Source organism: Lytechinus pictus, chromosome 6 (assembly GCF_037042905.1).
Source record: "Lytechinus pictus isolate F3 Inbred chromosome 6, Lp3.0, whole genome shotgun sequence".
NCBI classification, from domain to species: domain Eukaryota; kingdom Metazoa; phylum Echinodermata; class Echinoidea; order Temnopleuroida; family Toxopneustidae; genus Lytechinus; species Lytechinus pictus.
The window spans coordinates 4245809-4267400 of record NC_087250.1 but is presented as its reverse complement, the minus strand read 5'-3'; the positions used below and the strand labels follow the sequence as shown (position 1 = coordinate 4267400).

General features: G+C 38.8%; 1 protein-coding gene across 1 annotated transcript; it reads left to right on the top strand.

The window, feature by feature from the left end:
- The first annotated feature begins 5817 nt into the window (after nt 1–5817).
- LOC129263550 (uncharacterized) lies at nt 5818–19561 on the top strand. The gene is made up of 5 exons (XM_064100635.1): nt 5818–6022; nt 15971–16117; nt 16567–16808; nt 16977–17628; nt 19431–19561. Exons 1-5 carry the CDS (start codon nt 5818–5820, stop codon nt 19559–19561), a joined length of 1377 nt encoding a protein of 458 aa, XP_063956705.1.
- The last annotated feature ends 2031 nt before the right edge of the window (nt 19562–21592 follow it).

Below are 21592 nucleotides of genomic sequence, written 5' to 3'. Positions count from 1 at the left end.
TTGTCGGTGGCTAAATGGCCGCCATTTTGAAATCCAAGATGGCCGCCATGAAAAATCACTAAATGTCATTTTCTTGAGTTTAACATGATATGTGACACTGAAATTTGGCATATGGGCTTAATTCGGGGTGCTGATTTCAAATATTGCCGGCCCCAAGTGATTTGACCATCGGGTCGGCCGCCATTTTGAAATCCAAGATGGCCGCCATGAGAAATTCATTAATGTCATTTTCTTGAGTTTTACATGACGTGTGACACTGAAATTTGGCATACAGGGGTATTTTTAGGCACTGATTTCAAATATTGCCGGCCCCCAGCAATTTGACCATTTGGTTGGCGTCTAAATGGCCGCCATTTTGAAATCCAAGATGGCCACCATGAAAATAATTTAATGTCATTTTCTTGAGTTTTACATGATATGTGACACTAAAATTTGGCCTATAGGGGTATTTTGAGGCACTGATTTCAAATATTGCCGGCCCCCAGCAATTTGACCTTCAGGTCAGCGGCAAAACGGCCGCCATCTTAAAATCCAAGATGGCCACCATGAAATATCGTTGCAATAATTTTCTCTAGTTTTGTATGAGCTATGGTATTGACATTTAGCATATACAGTGTAGGTGTAGTTTAGGGCACTTATTTCAAATAGTCTTACCACCAGGTCAGCCGCCATCTTGAAATCTAAGATGGCCGCCATGAAAATAACTAAAAATCATTTTCTTAAATTTTACATGTGCTCTGAACTTTGGCAAATAGAGTAATTATTTTTGGTTGCTGATTTCAAATATTGCCAGCCACAAGTGCTCTGACCATCAGTTCAGCGGCAAGATGGCTGCCATGAAAAATCATATCAAAATAATTTTCTTGGATTTTACATTATATATGACACCAAACTTTGGCATACAGAAGTACGTGGCACTGATTTTTGCCAGCCACCAGCAATGTAACCACCCGGTTTCGGCAAAATGACCGCCATGAATTAAAAGCAATGATAATTGTCTTGAGTTTTACATGAACTCTGGCCCTGAAAGTTGTCATATAGGCATATATTTAGGCACTGATTATTGTCAGACCCCTGTTTGGTTGCCATTTTGAAATCCAAGATGGCTGCCATTAAAAAAGATCATTTAAAAAAATCAATTTATCTAGTATCACGTAATGTATTATTTCAACATTTGGCATCTAGGGATATTGAAATTGCCCCCAGTAATCTGTCCAATAGATATGCTGCAAAATGGCCACCATCTTGAAATCTAGAGAGGATCGACTGTCATGAAAATTCATTAAAATCATTTTCTTGGTTTTAAATAATTTGAGGCACTGCATTTTAGACATACAGGCAGGTTTTTGGCCTGCTGGTTTCAGAATATTGCTCCACTAATTGTGATATTTTATTACAAATCAACATGAAGATAACTGCTCCAGACTTGAAGTACTGATGGTTATATAGTGGTATGATGATGATGATGATGAATTAATATTAATGATGAATGATAATAATACATATTTTATTGTTCAAAATAGAATTCAGTAACAGAAATGCTCCGAAAATTTATTTTGCCCATACCCTGTAGATCGTGATCTCGGCAGCAACTTAGCAGCGCCACGTCGGACGTTGCTCTATCCCTTAAAAAGGGAAGTTTACCTCGGAGAAAAGTTTGTTGTAAAAACACAAGAAAATATGATACAAAAAAGATATTGGTAAATCCATCTAAGATATAAGAATTTTAAGTTTTTGATTTGTGACGTTATATACTGTACGAGCAGCTGCCCCATTATGTTATGTGATACAAAATGCATAAATGGTTCATCATGGGTATTTTTTTTCTTTCTGGAGCGGGTGTGAAATCATTAGTTTGTTGATATACAGAGGGTTCAATAAAAAACATTTTCATTTTTTTGAGGAGGCTACATTTCATTGAGTTTTGTACTATAAGAAACATGGGGGAACTGCTTGCATCTGACGTCACAAATACACTAAATGAAATTCCAATAGCTTTTTAAATATTTGATGGAATTTCCTCAAACCTTCAATATTGTTTTCATTATTTATTATGTTATTGTTTCAATAAACTTTTTGTCAGGGTGAACTTCCCCTTTAATTCGTTGACCGTCAAACAGGGTAGAAGCAACTCCCCTCTTTTAACATCTTTTGGTCTGATGCTGTCGGAGCTTGATCTCCCGATTGTAAGGCGAACATGCTCCCATTGTCAGATTGTCGAACACACGATGGTTATCAATTGAATCGTTCCAAAGTAATTCCTGGAGATCTGTAAGATTCACTGTCAACCGCCTAGCATATAATATAATAAATGGATTACCATCAGTTATACCATACATTAATTTTGATTCGTGCTATCATGTTGTACTTATTTTCCCCCACAATAATCAATATTTAGAACTAAGCTAGGTAATCATGTCCTTTGTATCATGATGGGTCATATTGGAATTTAAAATGGCAGATAAAGTGTGTTATGTGTTATATGTTCATTATCTATCCATATTTGAAATTAACATACAATACAAGTTTTTGCTTCATAATACAAATTTACAGTGTCACAGGTTATGTAGAATTCAGGAAAAAAAATTTGAAAGATATTTCGTAGTAGCCATCTTAGATGTCAAAGTGGCGGTCATTTTCAGCTGACCCGGTGGATCAATCACATGGGGCAGCAATATTCTAAAACCAGTAGGCCAAAACCTGCCTGTATGTCTAAAATGCAGTGCCTCAAATTATTATAAACTCAAGAAAATTATTTTAATGAATTTTCATGACAGTCGATCCTCTCTAGATTTCAAGATGGTGGCCATTTTGCAGCATATATATTGGACAGATTACTGGGGGGAAATTTCAATACCTTAAGATTTCAAAATAATACCTACGTTATAATTATGATACTTGATTTTTTTTAATGATTTTTTTTATGGCAGCCATCTTGGATTTCAAGATGGCTGCCATTTTGCAGCTGAGGTATCACGGGCCTAAAATATTTCCCATAGACTCGTGTGTTAAAGAGACGCTCTAAAAAAATTAGGATGAAATTCGAGAATTGAATGTTTACTACCTGTCCAGTGGATAGGATATATGTCTGACATTCCATATCTGACCAGAAAAGGGTACCTCGACCAGCTCATTTTAAAAATAAATCGGCATTTATGAAGACTACACCTGACAGGATCAAATTCATCACTTGAGACAGTAAAATGGCAATACTTCTCCCGCCAGTATAAAAATAGTTCCAAAGTGGTGATATATCTTCCCAATTTGAAAAAAGGAAGTTCAGTAAAGTTACCCTTCCTAGAATCAGTGTTTGATTATCAATCATATTCATTCATTTTTGTCAATCAGCAATATCAAAATTAAAAATTGAGAATTAAATTGGTTAATTGGCTCGAATGAATATCTTTGGCCCGTATAACCCTGACTTAGGGGATCAGATCGCTGAGGGCCAGCAATATTTGAAATAAGCTCCCCACACTACTTCTATATGTCAAAATGCAATACCGCAGATCATATAAAACTCAACGAAATAATTGCAATACTGATTTCTAAGGCAGCCAGCTTCGAATTCAAGATGTGGGCCATTTTTCCGCCGACCAATTGTCAGATTGCTTGGAGCCAGCAATGTTTTAAATGAACTCATCCAGATACCGATATACTACAAATTTCAGGGGTACATATGTAAAATTCAAGAAAATGAGTTCAATGATTTTTCATGGCGGCCATCTTGGATTTCAAATGGCGGCTGACCCGATTGTCAAATCGCTTGAGGCCGGTAATATTTGAAATCAGCACCCCGAATTAAGCCTATATGCCAAATTTCAGTGTCACATATCATGTAAAACTCAAGAAAATGACATTTAATGATTTTTCATGGCGGCCATCTTGGATTTCAAAATGGCGGCCATTTAGCCACTGACCAAGTGGTCAAATTGCTGGGGGCCGGCAATATTTGAAATCAGTGCCTAAATATACCCCAACATACCAAATTTCAGTGTCACACGTCATGTAAAACTCATGAAAATGACATTAATGATTTCAAAATGGCGGCCATCTTGGATTTCAAAATGGCGGCCGACCCGATGGTCAAATCACTTGGGGGCCGGCAATATTTGAAATCAGCACCCCAAATTAAGCCTATATGCCAAATTTCAATACTGCAGTTCATATAAAACTCGAGAAAATGATTGCAATAATATATCATGGCGGCCATCTTGGATTTCAAGATGGCGGCCATTTTGCCGCCGACCAAATGGTCAAATTGCTGATGGGCGGCAATATTTGAAATCAGTGCCTCAAAATACCCCTATATGCCAAATTTCAGTGTCACATGCCATGTAAAACTCAAGAAATTGACATTTAATGATTTATCATGGCGGCCATCTTGGATTTCAAAATGGCGGCCGACCCGATGGTCAAATCGCTTGGGGCCGGCAATTTTTGAAATCAGCGCCCAAAAATACCCCTGTATGCCAAATTTCACACTTTCTGCCAGATCCGAGCATCTTGGCCATTTTTTGTCACATAACCGCTCCACTATAACGGGGAATCCAGCCTTGGTTATAAAGTGTTTTGTTGGAAAGGAGAAATATAAATAAAACAGAATGGTGGAGTTTGAAAGAAATCGGAAAGTAATACGAAAGTTATAGCTGGTTTAAGATTGAGATCCCTAAGCCTGCAGATTTTAAGTATGCAACTGGGTAAGTAAATTATGACAAGGGGCAAGGACAACTTTTCCATAGGCGATGTAGGCCTACTCCATTATCAGGGATTTGTGGTTTTTTCCTAATTACCCATTCCCTGGGGCAGTAATCTAAATATAATTATGGTAGTATATTACTTTATGTCCTTGTGAAAGAAAAACATGATTTGAAGTAAAACTTGTTTGAACAATGACATTTGTCATTTTATGTATTGGATTTTTACATGGAAGAGTAGTCATTACCTTACATCACTATGACATCACATATGTGGCCAATTTGAAGTCCCCATAGTGATTACCAATATTTACAACTTAAACAAATCATAACTTTCTTACTGTTTGTCGAATATTGTTCAAACTTCTACCTAACAACTTGTCTGATTTTTCTTTTTCCTCCAAAAACAAATTTTCATTTAGGTTGGATTCCCCTTTAAATTACTCACTTTGGAGTGTCCTTTGGCGACCCTTTCTTCAAATAAAACTCATTCAATCCTGCGGCAGAAAGTTATCATATGAATATTTTGCCGTAAAATGGGAATCATTCGGAAATACCAAAATATAATGAATTTCAAATCAATTACTTGGAAAATTATTTTTGAAATGATTACGGAAGAATTATGACACCCTGGTATCCGCAAAAGTTTGATCTAAATTTTAGTTCACACTTGAATTTTATCTAGGCTCAATTATCAAAATACCAGCCCTAAAATAATTTTGGTCAACATGAACTTGCCCCCCTTTTGCCAACGCAGGGCTGTTAAGTTCACCCCGCTGTGCCTCTCAGTGGCATAAATGGCCTATATTCTGGATGCGAGAATCATTAAAGCATTACAGAGACATTGAATAGGCTTTCTAAAAAAACAAATAAATATTCAATTCATCAAAAGATTGATAATATATAAAAGCCTTTTGTCAGTATACGTCATATGAAAGGTCTATGACTCTGAAGCTCAGGGCCATATTTCAAAGCGGAGACGTTCATCGTGGACCCAATACTTAAATTGGGGTAGTCCTATATCTATATTTATACATAACATAATTCCGCTGCAAGTCAAGAATCATTTTGTATTTGTCAAGAGCAAACGTGCTAATAGCAAAGGTGATTGTCGTTTGAAATGGGGCATAATCGTGAGTCACAAGATAAATGGAAGTACCTGATCGTTTTTAGTAAATTCGTCGTCCAGTTCGTTGAGGTAGCGACAGTGAAGTCGTTCGGAGTGTTGATCCCCACCATGTTAGATGTGTTCTCAATTGATGCCTCGTCACTTATGTTACTAGCCCTAGCTTGTAGCATGCCGGCTTCCATGATGGCGTTTGGATGTAAGTATAAAGGTTTTGGTAGAGGTGTTGTGACAGTGTTGTGACTCAGTGGATATGTTTCAGGACTTTGAACCACAAGGTTCGGGGTTCGAATCCCACAGCAGCACTCGCGTGTTTTGGAAAGGCGTTTATCTACATTTGCCACTGTGGGTGCTCGTAAGAATCTGAATGTGGACGTATGTGTTTATGTGTGCATCGTATAGTAGGTTTTCCGAGGCTTCAATCTGACCCGGGCCCCGTCTTACAAAGAGTTACGATTGATACGATCAATCGTAACTCTATGGAAATCCATCAATGCCCTAATTTTTTTCTACGAAAAATTTGCACAATGTCCTTTGTATGCAAAGATAAGCTTAGTGAATTATCAATTATGCATGAATGATACATCATAGCTAGAAAATACTTCGAACAATCATGCATAATCGATGTTGACGTTGCTGACCGTCCATAGTTGCGATTGATCGGATCAAACGTAACTCTTTGTAAGACGGGCCCCCGATATCACATCTAAAATGAATCAAATATAACGGTGTTAGAATTTACGTCTGGACCGACCTTTAACATGATATCCGAAAAATGTGACCCAGCTAGCTAGGACTCGATCGAACTTCAAACCTCTTCATCAATTCTTAACTTGCTCATGTAGGGTGAATTACTATTGTCTTATTCAGCGTGTAATTATAACAAACTGATTAAAATCCCGCATTTACGACAGTTTATAAAGAAAAAAGGCTCGCGATTTGCGCTCGCATTATCATTAAAAATCCATGAATCCTGTTCATGATTACAAAGTGCCTAAAATATCCAGTTTTCAGGCCTCAATGTTTATAAATTTCACGCACAAATAACTAAATCATCCCCTTTTTAGAAAGGGATATCGACAAGTTTCACATCGTGCCTAAGAAGAGGAATAGGAAGATAGTCATCATTTTCATATGATGACAAAATATCCTTAGGCCTAGAATGTCCTGATCCTAGATCAAAATGATAATATAATATCAGCTCGCGCTTCGCGCTCGCATCATTTATTGAGTGCTATCCACATCCATCCTTCAATAGTGCTTAAATTGACCCTTTTCATATCGGAATATTGAATATTTTCAGCTCGAGCTACGCGCTCGCATTATTGGTTTTCACGATAAAACATGAAGCGTATTCAGCCTCTGTCTAGCTCTTAAACACGCGCACGCATGTTTATTGAAATACGTAGCTTGATCTTTATTCAAAATGTGCTAAAATTATCCAGTTTCAGATCAGAATATCAAAAATTTTCTGCTCGCGCTTTGCGCTCGCACTATAATGTGGGAAGATCCTAAATTATACCCATCCCTTTTCTTGATTTACAAAACATGAATAGAGTGTGCCGTTTTTAGGTTTGAAATCTGTTTATTTTTCCTCTCGCGCTTCGCGCTCGCATCACTTGTTTGGTTATATACCTATACCGTTAATGATTACAAAAAGTGCATAGAACGTCATTTTTTAGGTCGGAATGTCATAAAATTTCAGCTCGCACTTCGCGCTCGTATTATTTATTCGTTAAAATATGTATCGTCTTCATGGCAAACTGCAAAACGTCCTTTAACGGTCCCTTTTCGACAAAGCCAAAACGCATATTAAAAAATTCTGCTCGCGTTTCGCGCTCGCAGTAATTATCTAGTTACCTACATGTACGCATCTTTTTCAGGTTCACAAACATTGCCCAAAAATGTTCAATTTTCAGAACAAAATACGTGAAATATAAAAAAAAAAGCTTGCACTTTGCGCTCACACTATTTAAATAGGGCTTATGAATTTATTACACATTTTTGTTATTAATAAGAATGAAGCTAATAAATTGCTGTTAGGACATGGGCGTTTTACCTCCCCCCCAAAAAAAAAAAAAAAAAATCACGACCAAGAAAAAAAAGAGAAAAGGAAAGAGACAAGGGTGAAATATAATATCATTTTCCAAATATTATGTCAAAATCTATCACGAATTAAATTGTTGTTATCAAAATGTCAAAATTTTGGCTCGCTCGCAATTTGTTATTAATTTTACGCTATACGCCATATTGAGCCCCCTAAAAAATTGTTCGCTCGTTACGCCACTGTGACAACCCCTTCAAAGAAACAAACAAAAATCAGCTTTTAGCGACCGTCTGGGAAAATATGGGTGAAAAAAAATTTCGCCCCCCCCCCTATTGGCGGAAGCTGGATCCGCCCCTGTAGTCCTGCAGCAAATATTTTTCCAAAATATTTGTGTCATGAAATGGGAGTAACTGGAAAATCGAAAATATAATATTTTCATTGAATTACTTGGTTAAATATCTTTGAAATGGATTCGGAAGAATCATCAACCTGCGTTTAATGATTTATCAGAATGCAAGCCCTAAAAATAATCTTGGTTATCATAAAATTGCTCCACTTTTAACAAAGTAGGGTTGTTTTTTTTTTCACCCCGCTGAGTCCATCAGTGGCATGAATACATGGCCCTGGGCAGTAGCGTACCTTGGATTTTCCACAGGGGGGTTGGGCAAAATCGTCCGCAAAAGAAAATTTACCGACAAAAAAAAAAGGTCTTCAAGCACAAATAAAGGTTTTCGTGCCAGATAAAAAATGACAAGCAAAAAAAAATAAACCATAGGTACGCTAGTGACCCTGGGAAGCGGGGATGCTAGAAATTAACGACGTTTATGAAAGATTCCCCCTTTCAAAATTGTCCTACACAATGCTTGAAAAGGTGCTTTTTTTAAGATCGATATATCAAATATTTTCAGCTCGCGCTTTGCTCTCGCATTCAATTCAATTCAATTCTTTATTCCATTTCCATTCAAAACATAATACAAAGTAATATAAAGTAATTCAAAGCAAGTACAATTTTACAGAAGGGCATTCTTACTTCGTAAAAAAAAAAAACAGTATAAAATTGAGCATAAATGGAAATAAATGGAAACGTATTTAGAATGTCAAGATTATAGGTATATAACTAAACACGCGCACCCATGCTTATTCAGATACGCAACTTTTTTTTTATTATTATTAATTTAAAACGTGCTCAAATAATAAAGATTCAGATCAGAATGTCAAAAATGTTCTGCCCGTGCTTCTCGCTCACAATATTAATATAGGAAGATACCCATCCTTTTCCTGATTTACAAAACATGCATAGAGGGTCCCCTTTTAAGGTCTGAATCTCAATTTTGTTTCCGCTTACGCTTCGCACTCGCATCAATTGCATAGTTATACACCTCTCCTGTTCACGATTACAAAAAGTGTTTAGAATGTCCAGTTTTTAGGTTGAAATGTCAAAAAATTCAGCTCGCGCTTCGCGCTCGCATTGTGTTTTATTGTTGAAATATATATCGTCTTCATGGGTAGCTGCAGACAGTCCTTATAATAGGTTCCTTTTCGATCAAGCCAGAATGTCTATTAAAGAATTCTGCTCGCGATCAAGCAGTAATTATTTGTTACGTACGAATCTTGTTCAGCCCCTGCTTCTTCATTATTGATGTTTCGTTGTGGAATATGTAGTGAAGGTTCGGTGAGATAACATTATATGGTTTGGGTCGTGGTTTGAAATACCCATGCATGATTGTTTGCTTTTTTATGTGTTTGCTTGTGCAGAGGTGTGTTTGATTCCATGTTAATGTTGATGTTAAGGTGCATGAAAACAAATGAAACCGCTGAGAAACTCAATCATCACGGGAAAAAACATTGACTTTCAATATTGTGTCATTTTGCAACTTCTCAATGTTGACCTTGCCCCACATTTCAAGGAACTGCACATCCAAGTGAACCATAATTATATTATGTAGGGTATCATTTAAAAAAAAAATAATGATCTATTTATTGGTATCAATCATGCATTAATATTTACTAAATCCGATGAGTAATTAACGATCAAAATCAGATTTCCAAACTTTTTTGAGGAGTTTATATATATATGTGTGTGTTTGTGTGTGTGTGGTGGGGGGGGGTTCTTGCATGTGTGATTGTATATAATAAAACACCGAAAAACTCAATTGTGTTATCCCTCCAATCTTTGAAGAGAGATTTCAACCCATGTCAGTACCCCCATCGAAAAAAAAAATCGTTCCCAGGGTCCTAAATGGATGGTCTATTCGGTATGCGAGAAGCATATATTTTCATCATCACTGAAAAGGCTTTTTACAAAACAACCAATCTCATGATACAATGCTTTGAGAGTTTCCTCGGGGCCATGATTTGAAGCGGAGACGTTCGGTGTGGATGAAATACCTCTTTACGGTAGATATAGCTTTTCCGCTGCAATTCAAGAATAGTTTTATATTTCCATGAGCAAACGTGCTGCGCCTTAGCAGAGGTGAATCTTGTTTGAGATGGAGCATAATCGAGAGTCACAAGATAAACGGAAGTACCTGATCGTTTTGAGTAAATTCCTCCTCCGTATAGCCACAATGAGGTCGTTCGGAGTGTTGATCCCGACCATGTTGGTTGTGTTCTCAACTGATGCCTCGTCATTGGGACTCGTGTGTAGCATGCCGGCTGCCATGACGGCCTTTGGATGTAAGTTATTTAAAGGTTTTGGTAGAGGTGTTGTGACGGTGTTGTGACTCAGTGGATATGTTTCAGGACTTTGAATCACAAGGTTCGGGGTTCGAATCCCACCGCAGCACTCACGTGTTTTGGCAAGGCGTTTGTCTACATTTGCCACTGTGGGTGCTCGTAAGAATCTGAATGTGGACGTGTGTATTTGGGTGTGCATTGTATAGTAGGTTTTCTGAGGCTTCAATATGACCCGGGTCCCGTTTTACAAAGAGTTACGATTGATTCAATCAATGGTAACTCTATGGAAATCCATCAATGCCCTATTATTTTGTACGAAAAATTTGCACAATGTCCTTTATATGCAAAGAGAAGCATAGTGAATTATCAAGAAAACAATGAATGCATGAATGATACACCATAGCTAGAAAATACTTTGAATAAACATGCATAATCGATGTTAACGTTGCTGACCGTCCATAGTTGCGATTGATCGGATCAATCGTAACTCTTTGTAAGACGGGCCCCCGATATCACATCTAAAATGAATCAAATATAACGCTGTTAGAATTTACGTCTGGACCGACCTTTAACAAGATATCCGAAAGATGTGATCTTGCTAGCTAGGGCTCGAACCTCAAACCTCTTCATCAATTCTTAACTTGCTCATGTAGGATGAATTACTATTGTCTTATTCAGCGCACAGTGGAACAATCATGGGGTTATATATTAAATGACATAATTAGGTTGGTTTAACTTAACTTAAGTCCACATTTAAAAGTCATGCTATTCAGTGGATCCCTCTATTTCCTCAAAAAGAAAAAAAAAATAGCCTTGCAGATGTTAAATCGAGATCGTTATACATTTTTTTTACCCTCATTGTCATAATTGTCTGATTATCATTACTGTTATTGCTTACCGAATATATTTATTTCCTTTGTTTGGTCATATTGTTTACACATTCCCTTGTATTTAACATTTACACATTCTTAGACTGAGTCTTAATTCCTCTATCTTCGATGGAAGTGAATTAATATTAACGTGACCGATTTTCAGTCCATGTACGGGAAGTTGGGGAAAAATACCATCTTCAAGTTCATAGTATTTGCAGTTGTTAACTAAGTCTGTGTAGCTATTGTCTAATTCCTGTCGTTGAGAAGTTTCCGAGCTGTTTGAAAACAATCTAACCAATCTCTTGGAAAGACTCGGCGAGATGGTTTCTTGCGAAATTTCGCTTTCTTGGCTTGCCAAAAAGGCTGAGGTTGGTTCATGGGTTGAGACAACATGTCGTTTGTTCTTTCCTGATTGCTGGCGACAGTGGGAGAAGCTTCGTATGGGCGAAACGCTGATCGTGAAGCTAAACCGCGAAGATAAGCGATGATGTTTTGTGCCAATACACGCACACCGGTGCCATTTAGTTAGGTGAACGCCATCAGCGGCAAGATGCATGTCAGGCGTGACGTTGTCATTGTCTACGACAGCCCAGCTTCGTTGATTGGCTAGAAGTTTCAAAGCCGCGTTTACACAATTCACTTTCTCGTAGCAGCTCGATGATTCTCTGCGACGGTGGATTATTGTTGAGAAGCAACTTTTCTTCGCTGGGGTTAAATCAGTAATCTGTTCAGCTAATGATTCAAGCTTTGCGACTATTTCAGCTGTGTCATGAGAGGTGATATCATTGGAGCCGAAGTGAAGAAGAACTTCCTTTGCATTAAAAGCTGAATAGCTTCCTCGCAGACAATGTCGCAGACGTCTCCAATGCGAGCGCCTCGAAGTGTTTTGCATTTAATGGGTCTCTTTGACAGCCTAGAAGGTATGATGCCCTTTATCATGGAATCACCAACTATTAGGATATCGGCTGAATGAGCATCTTGTACAGATGTCGAAGAATTATTAATTGAAGCTCTCATGAGTTGATGTCTTGCTCGGTAGTGACGTAGCTGTTCATCCATTGAAGGTTGGTTTTGTTCGTGACAATGCAGATAATTTGTTCTTGTCGTGGCAGGATCGATTTCAGCTTCATTGGTTGTCATGTGAGTAGCAGAGTTATATCCTTTTGTTGCAAGGACAATGCGATTAGCAGTACCATTGAGCATCTTGCTACATTTTCCATTGCTTGTGGGCTGTGCGATCTTCTCTTGTATAGACAGCAACTGGGCTCGGAGGTCTCTTACAACGGATTCCAAATCCCTGACTCTATTTTCAAGTTGATGAGGTACACCATTGTTTAGGACTTCATTGCCCTTGGGATTATCCGATACTTGTTGAAGTTCAGTTCTCATGGAACTGGCCGAGTTTTCATTGATATTCAAATCAGTAGTATCGAGAGGAAAACCAACTTGACCATCAGCCATGACAGCGCCATCTTGGATCAAAATCAAACTTTATTGATCTTCATCCTCATTTAAGTCAGAAATATAATTCTCTGAGCATGAATCTATTCGGACATTCTCATTATTGTTAACTGATGAAATACAATAATGACGGCAAATATTCCTGTTCAGGTTTGGGTAGATAGAGCATAACTCATTCACAACATAATCTATATGATCATCTTTCAGGACTGCTTGATCGAGGTGATTTTTCGGAATATGATATAAGGCCGTGTTGATCCCTGATATAGTTATATTTTTAGGCAGTTTGCATCTAAAGTCAGTTGAACCTGGGGTTCCATATCCGACGTTAGTTTTTGGTTTGGAAAGTTTAGACTGAGCCATTCTTTACCATGGCTATAGCTGGATGGACAATTGGCGGAGTATCAGTTTGAGCATAAGCGACTATAACCACAGTACGCATACATAAAATTATACGGAGGCTCTGATCAATTTGAAAAGCGTAAGTTCAAAAACGAGTCACTGTAGTCTTACCAGATATACAATGTCCAGTTAGTCAAGATAAGAAGTTAAAATCACCTTCCAAGATCACAAATATCCAAGTTTGGAAACATAAAAACAGTGTAAAGTATTTAAAAAAAGATGAAAGAAACCATAAATTTCAGGAGCGAGAGACTCAAAACCGTCAACTTCATATCGAATCGATACTGCATCTAATGTGGATTATTGGTGGATCACTTGCAATTGATTCCATGGGTCAGATCACCTCTCCAGCCGAAACCATTTCGCATGCGTTGATATGTACACAGCAAATGCAATAGGCCTATTCGTCTGAACACCATCCGAATTTGCGGGGGGGGGGTCTTTTGCTTGCTCCTCCTACACATTAAAAACGATATGCCTGTAGCACACAATGTAATGGGCATTATGTTTTACTTTCCCCAGAAATGGGGGATTAGATTCAAATTTCCGGGGGGAGCACTTCCATTGATGATTGGATACCAGGCGCGACTATGGGGTTTCGAAAAGCACCCTAAACCAAGGGAAGCAAGTCTTTTTCAGATTATGCAAATGCATCCCTTAACAAGTATTTGTCTTGTGAAACCTTACAAGTATTGGAAATTTATCCCTTAAAACGTTACATATGCCTATGTGTAACGTACTTGCCCACTCTTTCCCTCTTTACGCGTGGTCGCGCCTGGTATTCACTCGTCAATGAAAGTGGGCCCCCGGGCTGCCTCTCGCGCTCTGGGAGGAACCAAATGTGGCTCTAGAAAGTCGTCCTAAATCGGATATATCGCTGTAACCATAGTAGCAATTAGAAATTTGCACACGAAACGCAGATTGAATGTTTCCGTTGCAAATGCGAAACGAAAAAAAATTCATGTCACACAATCTGCATTGTAGGACAGAGTTTTACGACCATGACGACGGGCCGAAAAGTCTCTTCCCAAATCAATATACCGTCGTAAAGTCCGTCTGCGTTGCACAGGCGAAAAGTGGGAAATACCTCTCATCTCGGTATATCCATTCCTGACTTCAACTCCTATAGGGGCGCGTCGTGGTCTAGTGGTTCTGGCTCTCGCCTTTCGAATAGATGGCCGTGGGTTCAAATCCTAGTCATTGCGTGTTTTCCTTCAGCAAGAAATGTATCCACTCTGTGCTGCACACAACCCAAATAAGGTGAGTGGGTACCTGGCAGGATTCATTCCTTGAATGGACGAGCGTTGAAAGGCAGCTCGAGCTAAGGCCGGGGTAGTAATAATAACAACAACACTGCGACATGGAATAAATTATTTCTAGATAGGTGGCGCAATGCAAATACCTTTTATTATTATTTTATTGTGACATTGACACTCGGTTGAAGTCAAACTCGTTACTTTTGAACCATAGTAAATGTGAGTTTTTAGTTTTTGGCTCAAAGTTTCAAATTAACAAATTCAACATTGATTCCATCTCTATCTCAGGCAATGACATCCCCTTGTCAAAAACATGTCGCAATCTTGGAGTTATCTTTGATTCTCACATGTCCATGTCCAACCAGATTACAAACATTTCCAGATCAGTTCGTTATCAATTGCGCAATATTGGTTTCATAAGAAAATATCTCACTCGCTCAGCAACAGAGAAACTGGTACATTCACTCATTTCTTCACGATTCGATTTTGGTAATAGCCTCCTTTACAACTTACCAGATTCTCAACTTGGAAAATTGCAAAGGTTGCAAAATGCAGCTGCGCGTATTGTAACTATATCTAGCAAGCGCAGCCACATCACCCCTATATTGAAAACTCTTCACTGGTTGCCCCTGAAGGAATGCATAGTCTTTAAAATCCTTCTTTTGATTTTTCATATAGCCAATGGAACTTCCCCCCAGTTACAATAGGTCTTTGATGCATCATTACCAACCCTCAAGAAATTTACGATCCTCATCATCTAATCTCTTACAAATTCCAGTTGCTAAGAAATCATGCGGGGAGCGGGCCTTTGCTCATGCAGGGCCTAGCCTGTGGAATTCTCTCCCACACAGTTTGAAAACCCAGACTTTAGTGACCACCTTCAAGGGCAACCTGAAAACATACCTGTACAAAAGTGTTTTTTGATAGACATTGACTTATTGTTCAGACATGTATTATATGTAAATAGTTTTGTTCTGCTCTAAAGCGCCTTGAGCATCTAATCAGGATGGAAAGTGCGCTATATAAATCTTATGTATTATTATTATTATTATTATCATTATCACTATTATTATTATTATTATCATCATCATTATTATAGTTGTTATTATTATTATTATCATCATTATTATTATCATTATCATCATCATTGTTATTATTATTAGTAGTAGTAGTAGTAGTAGTAGTAGTAGTAATAGTAGTAGTAGTAGTAGTAGTAGTAGTAGTAGTATTTAAATAACCTTCATGTCGGTGCAAAACGCCCTTATCAAAACGTTCTCGCGCACCCCATTGGTGCATAAACGCCTTTACACAATTACTTTAGGCATTGCTTGCTGCCAAGTGTGCTTTTGCGCGCATGCCATGCGCGAAAATGTGGTTTTAAGGGTGTTTTGGCATCGACACGACGCTTTGATTTCCCATTTCACGTATTGCAGCTCTACCTATGGCGTATGTACTCAAGAGTGCTTTTATCTCACCTCGAGCGATGGCTGTTACGGGAGCTATTACATCGTCTTTAGGAATCATCATTTCTGGTTATCTGACTTCTGTATTTGCTCTGGGATTCTGCCTTTCGATAACAGGTAAATACGGAAACAGATACATAGATACACTTTTGAACTTTTAATTTCTTCAAATTAATACGAGGGACCAATCCAGAATTTGATTGAAAATAGAACAACAAAAAAAAACAGTCTAACCTCAATCTAATTTTTGATTGGCTCCCACCGCATTCCTGACATTATATTCATTCCCAATCTAAAGATTTCAGATATTTTGCTCACAGAAATCTTGTAGCTTTTCCCCCTATTTCAGTATTTTTCAAATGTCGGTTATAAACATATTTAACATGAAATCGCTATTTTCATAATGAAGACCACTGTCCCAAAGCTTGTATTGCATTTAAGCGTTTTGTTCACAATGTTTACAATACTAATTTAAGATGCTCATTACTTTTACATTTCTTAAATTAATATATTATATCTCTTTTTATTTTATTTTATTTTATTTTTTCTACCCATCTCAATCTTAGGATTAGGACTCTCAATGGTATACATAACAGTCAAAGTCTTACTCAACGACCACTTCCCGGAGAATTTCGTTCTTGTAAATACGATAGGCCATCTCGGAAGCACGGTAGGCGCCCTGGTCGTACCGTTCATCGTCGAGAGGGCGCTTCGCGCTTATGGATTCAGCGGTGCCATGCTCATTCTTGGAGGTATCAGCATGCATGCCATTCCTATCAGTGTTTATCTCAAGCAGACTAGAAGAGCAGTGGGGAAGGTTTCAGAGACATCCACAGGCACGGCGAAGAAGAACAGTGTTTATCTCGGAGAGTCCGCAGACACTATTGAAGAGGGTTCCCAGACATCCACAAAGAGCGCGGAAAGAACCACTGTTTCTCCTGGACAGTCCACAAGAGCGATTGGACAGGGTCGACAGACATTCGTAAAGTCGGCAAAGGCAATTGACTCTTGCCAAAAACCTTTAATCGACGGTGATGACTGCGACCGTGAGAGCACTGAGGTGATTGCAACCCACGATGAAGAATCACGCAGCATTTTACCACAAACAGACGAATCACAGAATCGACGAAAGCAGCGTTGGGCGGTTCGATTGTGGCATTCGGTTCAAGGTTGCATCATCATCCAAGAACCGCTTTTATTACTGTCATTACCTTGCCTTCTGCTCTCAGCAGTTGTTGTAAATTCGTGGATTCTATTCCTTGTCCCACGGGCGGTATGGCATGGAATACCTGTCTCAAAGGCCGTCTTACTATCATCTCTAGCCGGCGCTGGGGGGTTTATTGGACGGATAATGTCCATCATATTTCTCTTCCTTAAAATTGACTTCATCTTAGTTTTTCTGATCTTCGGCGTGATATCAACAACTGTTTTCTTACTCGATCCACTGTTGACGTCATTCCCTGTCATGTGCGTCGCTGCCTTCCTTCAGGGAGTGTGTGTCTTCAGCTTTGTGATTTCTTACGCTGCGCTCCTAAAGGGTTCCGTCTCCAATGAGAACTTTACGGTTGGATCTGGAATCTTTGGTTTTGTGGCAGGCCTTGGTGGCAACATCGGGAGTCTAATGTCAGGTGAGGCATGTATGAAGCACGGATAAATCAGAGAAATAACTATTCCGGTAACATCAGCAACTTCTTTCTAAAGGTTTTCTTAATGATATCCTTAATCTGGTGAGTTTTAAGTGGGGGCGAATTCGATGGCTGACCACGAAGTCAACCCAAATTGAAAAGATAATTAAAAAATATAACCATGACAATATTTCATTTCCATAAATGCAAATTATTATTCAATGTGCTATTGATGAATACGAGATGATTATCAAAATCTTGCAAGTTTTTATGCTGCTGCATCTGCACCAGAAATGGAAAAAAACAATATCGAACCTGTTTTTATCCTGTGCTTTGTGACCTGCCACCCCAAAACCGAGAATAATTCGACCAAAATGAATATTAGTATTTTTATTGAGCTTGAACATTCATTTCCTAACATATATGATATGTTGAAATTGACCAGAAATAACCATTACAAGTACGTGACCTAATGCAGAGGAAATTCAGCAAGAGCTTAAAAAATAAACGGGAAACAGTTTTTGAAGTTGGGGTTCTCTCAAGCATGAGATGTGCATACTGTGCAATCTGAGTGAAACTTCCAAGCAGTCCGACAAAGTAGTGTCCAAGAAACTCTTGTATCTTTTATTTTATTCAACTTCTAGACTTTTCACAGTATGAAGAAGAATAATTACTCTTCCAGATAAGCCCTTTTTGCAATTTTTGGTTTTGGGATAATAAATTTATATTTTGGCTACTTACAGAGAACCTCACCGTACCTGGCGACTTATTGTTGGTTTTGGGGTGGTAGGTCACATATATGTTCCATAAAATCAAAACGGAAAGATATTGAATGAATATATGAATTAATAGATAGAAGGAATCAATAGGTTAATGAAAAAAAAATGTGAATAAATCGTCGGCGGTCATTCGAACCGGCGTATCACACATACGACGGTGCAAACCCATTTCAGAGAAAATCGACTTCAAAGGTTATTAACATTTTCACACTTAGCTCTGCAGCCTTACAACATATTCATTGCTAGAAAAGTACACGGTTGAAAAGACCAAGACAACGTCTTGGCAATGATATCCTTATTTTTACACAAAACCAAGAATCAGAGAAAATATCGCAAACGAGCTACATGCTTGTAATTTCTGTTTGAGCGGTTTAGATAACCCCTGTACAAGAATGTCATAGGAAATACAACAAACCAGGGGAGTGTTTCATCAACATTTTCATCCGACAAGTTGTCAGATCTGACATCTTTCTCTGTTGTTGATTGGCTGAGAGGTACTGTTACGATGGTCGGATAAAATGGGACTTGTCGGATATAACGTCCGACAAGTCCTTTCATGAAACGCTCCCCTGACCGCGATTTCAATGCGTGCGGTCAGTCAAAACGTCGTATCACTGTTCACGTGCAAAGTCAGTGAGGTGCAGATGGCCGATACGACAGTTTGGCTGACCGCGCTCATTAAAATTGCGGTCAGTCAAAACGTCGTATCACTCTGCTACTGTACACGTTTCCAATGGTATTTGCACATTTTATTAAAACATTGTACGGCATCGCCGTGAAAATCCCCTCATATCTAAGAAACTAAAATAAATTGCTGCCTAGAAATTTAGTTCTGAATAGGATAGGGCTTGTACTTTCATTTTCTGCAAAAATCTCAAAATCGATTGTTTGACCAAAATTGACTTATACAACGGTTCGGATGAACGCCGACGAAATATTAAAACGATTGAAAAATCAGTATCTAACTATATCTAACTTACCTATTAACTAGCTTACTATATGGACGTGTTTCTGTCGTTTTTGCAGGTGCGATCAAAGATAAGACGGGATCCTACACGACAGTCTTCCTTACTCTTGGATTTATTAACTGTCTAGTAGTGTTGCTCACCATTGCCTTCCTTGTTGCTCGACATAGATGGACTCGTCTAAAATCCTAGGGAAGAGGCGGAAAAAGCCAGGGGGGAGTTGACGACGTTAATTTCATTTCAAATTGATGTTCCTGGCCATTGCCTTTCTTATTACTCGACGTAGGCGGAATTGTCTAAAATACTAGGGAAGAGGAGGCCAAAAGCCAGGGAAAGTTGACGACCTCAATTTTACTTCAAATTGATGTTCCTGACCATTGCCTTCCTTGTTGCTCGACATAGGTGGAATCATCTAAAATACTAGGGAAGGGGAGGCAAACAGCCAGGGGTTGGGGGACGGCTTAAATTTTATTTCAAATTAATTTGTATGATATTTTGCTATACATTCTTATAAGTTTTTTTTTTCTATTTAAGACCCGATTGGAAATAAACGTTTTAAGGCCCCGTTCCATGCAAGCCTTGCGTGAGACTTGCGGATAACTATTTTTGCTACCCGCAGGTCACCTGCATTGACAGTATCTCGCACGCATGTAGCCCGTAGGAACACACTCAAATCTGATTAGCCCGCAGAAAGGTTTGGCACATGCTTAAAACTTGTTCCGGGTGAGTTGCGGGAAATTGCCCGCAAGTTCCACGCAGAACACCAGGAAGAGTCCAGCAAGTCACACGCAGTTAACCTGCAGGGGCGGATCCAGCTTTCGCCAATAGGGGGGGCCGAAAATATTTTCATCAACATTTTTCTCGATTGGCCGCTATAATCTGATTTTTTTTTTTTTTTGGGGGGGGGGGTTCAGGGGGTAGTCCTAACTAGAGACTAAAGTTTTAAGTATATGTTAGTTTTTATTGTTATAAACAAGATAAGGTATCTCATGTGGTCTTAATATATAATGCGAGCGCGAAGCGCGAGCTCAAATTCTTTGATATTTATGTCCTTAGACCTGAAGATTCTGAGGAGATTTTATAATCATGAAAAAGATAAGTATCCAACTAAACAATGCGAGCGCGAAGCGCGAGCCGAAATTTTATCATAGTAACGTGAAAAGGGACTCAATTAGGACTGTTTTTAGTGATTAATGAAGAGGATACAAGTATCACCAATTAAATAATGAGAGTGCGAAGTGCGAGCTCAAAATTTTTGATATTCCGACCTGAAAACTGGACAGTCTAAGCGCGTTTTTATTTAAATACAGAAAAAAGCTGTGTGTCTCAAACAATTAAATGCGAGCGCGATGCATAAGCTCAATTTTTTTTTTATACTGGCATGATAAAGGAGCGTTTTGACAAATTTTGGTAAGAATTTACAAAGAGGATAGGTAACTCACAAATCAAACAATGCGAGCGCGCAGCGCGAGCTGAAAATTTTAATATAAACAATTTGTGTAAAACAAACAAAATAATTAAAGCTTGATGTGCGAGCTAAAATATTGTGTGCAAATTGATTTCAGATCTGGATATATAAGTGTCATTTAATCCTCTTGAATGGGATTCATTGGCACAGGCAATGTGAGCGCGAAGCGCGAGCGAAATTTTGTATATAAAGTTCTTTTTCCAATTCTTCCCCTCACCCTTTTTTTGTTTCCTTTCGGGGTCGGGCCGGCCGTTACGAGGTTGTAAATTACACATCCTGGGTATGATACCTTTCCTACTTTTCTTTAGTGTTTTTCCTATAGTACACTTTTTCTGCAGGTTGTCAAAAAATAGGGGGGGGGGGGCGGGGCCGGCTCGGCCCCCTCCTGGATCCGCGCCTGACCTGCTTGAAGAACGCAAATTGCCCGTGAATTTCTGGCTATGCGCTGAAAAGAGGTGTTATCTGCTGGCATTCTGCGTGCAAAATATGGGGGAATTACTGGCAAGGAACGGTCATGATACTGCCATCATTAGTGTTGCTGGTGCGTTCTGTGGACGAGGTGCAAGCAAATCGCGTATATGTTGAGGGCGACCTACTGTCTTTCTACTGGTCAGTTGCGGGTTGATTGGGGCCAAGATAATTACGTTTATTGAGCACCTCTGCTAATCACCCTGGTTATATCACCAGGCAGCCCACACGCAACTTGCACGCAAGTAACTCGCAGATTTGACCAGGTGGATTTGACATAGGTTGGC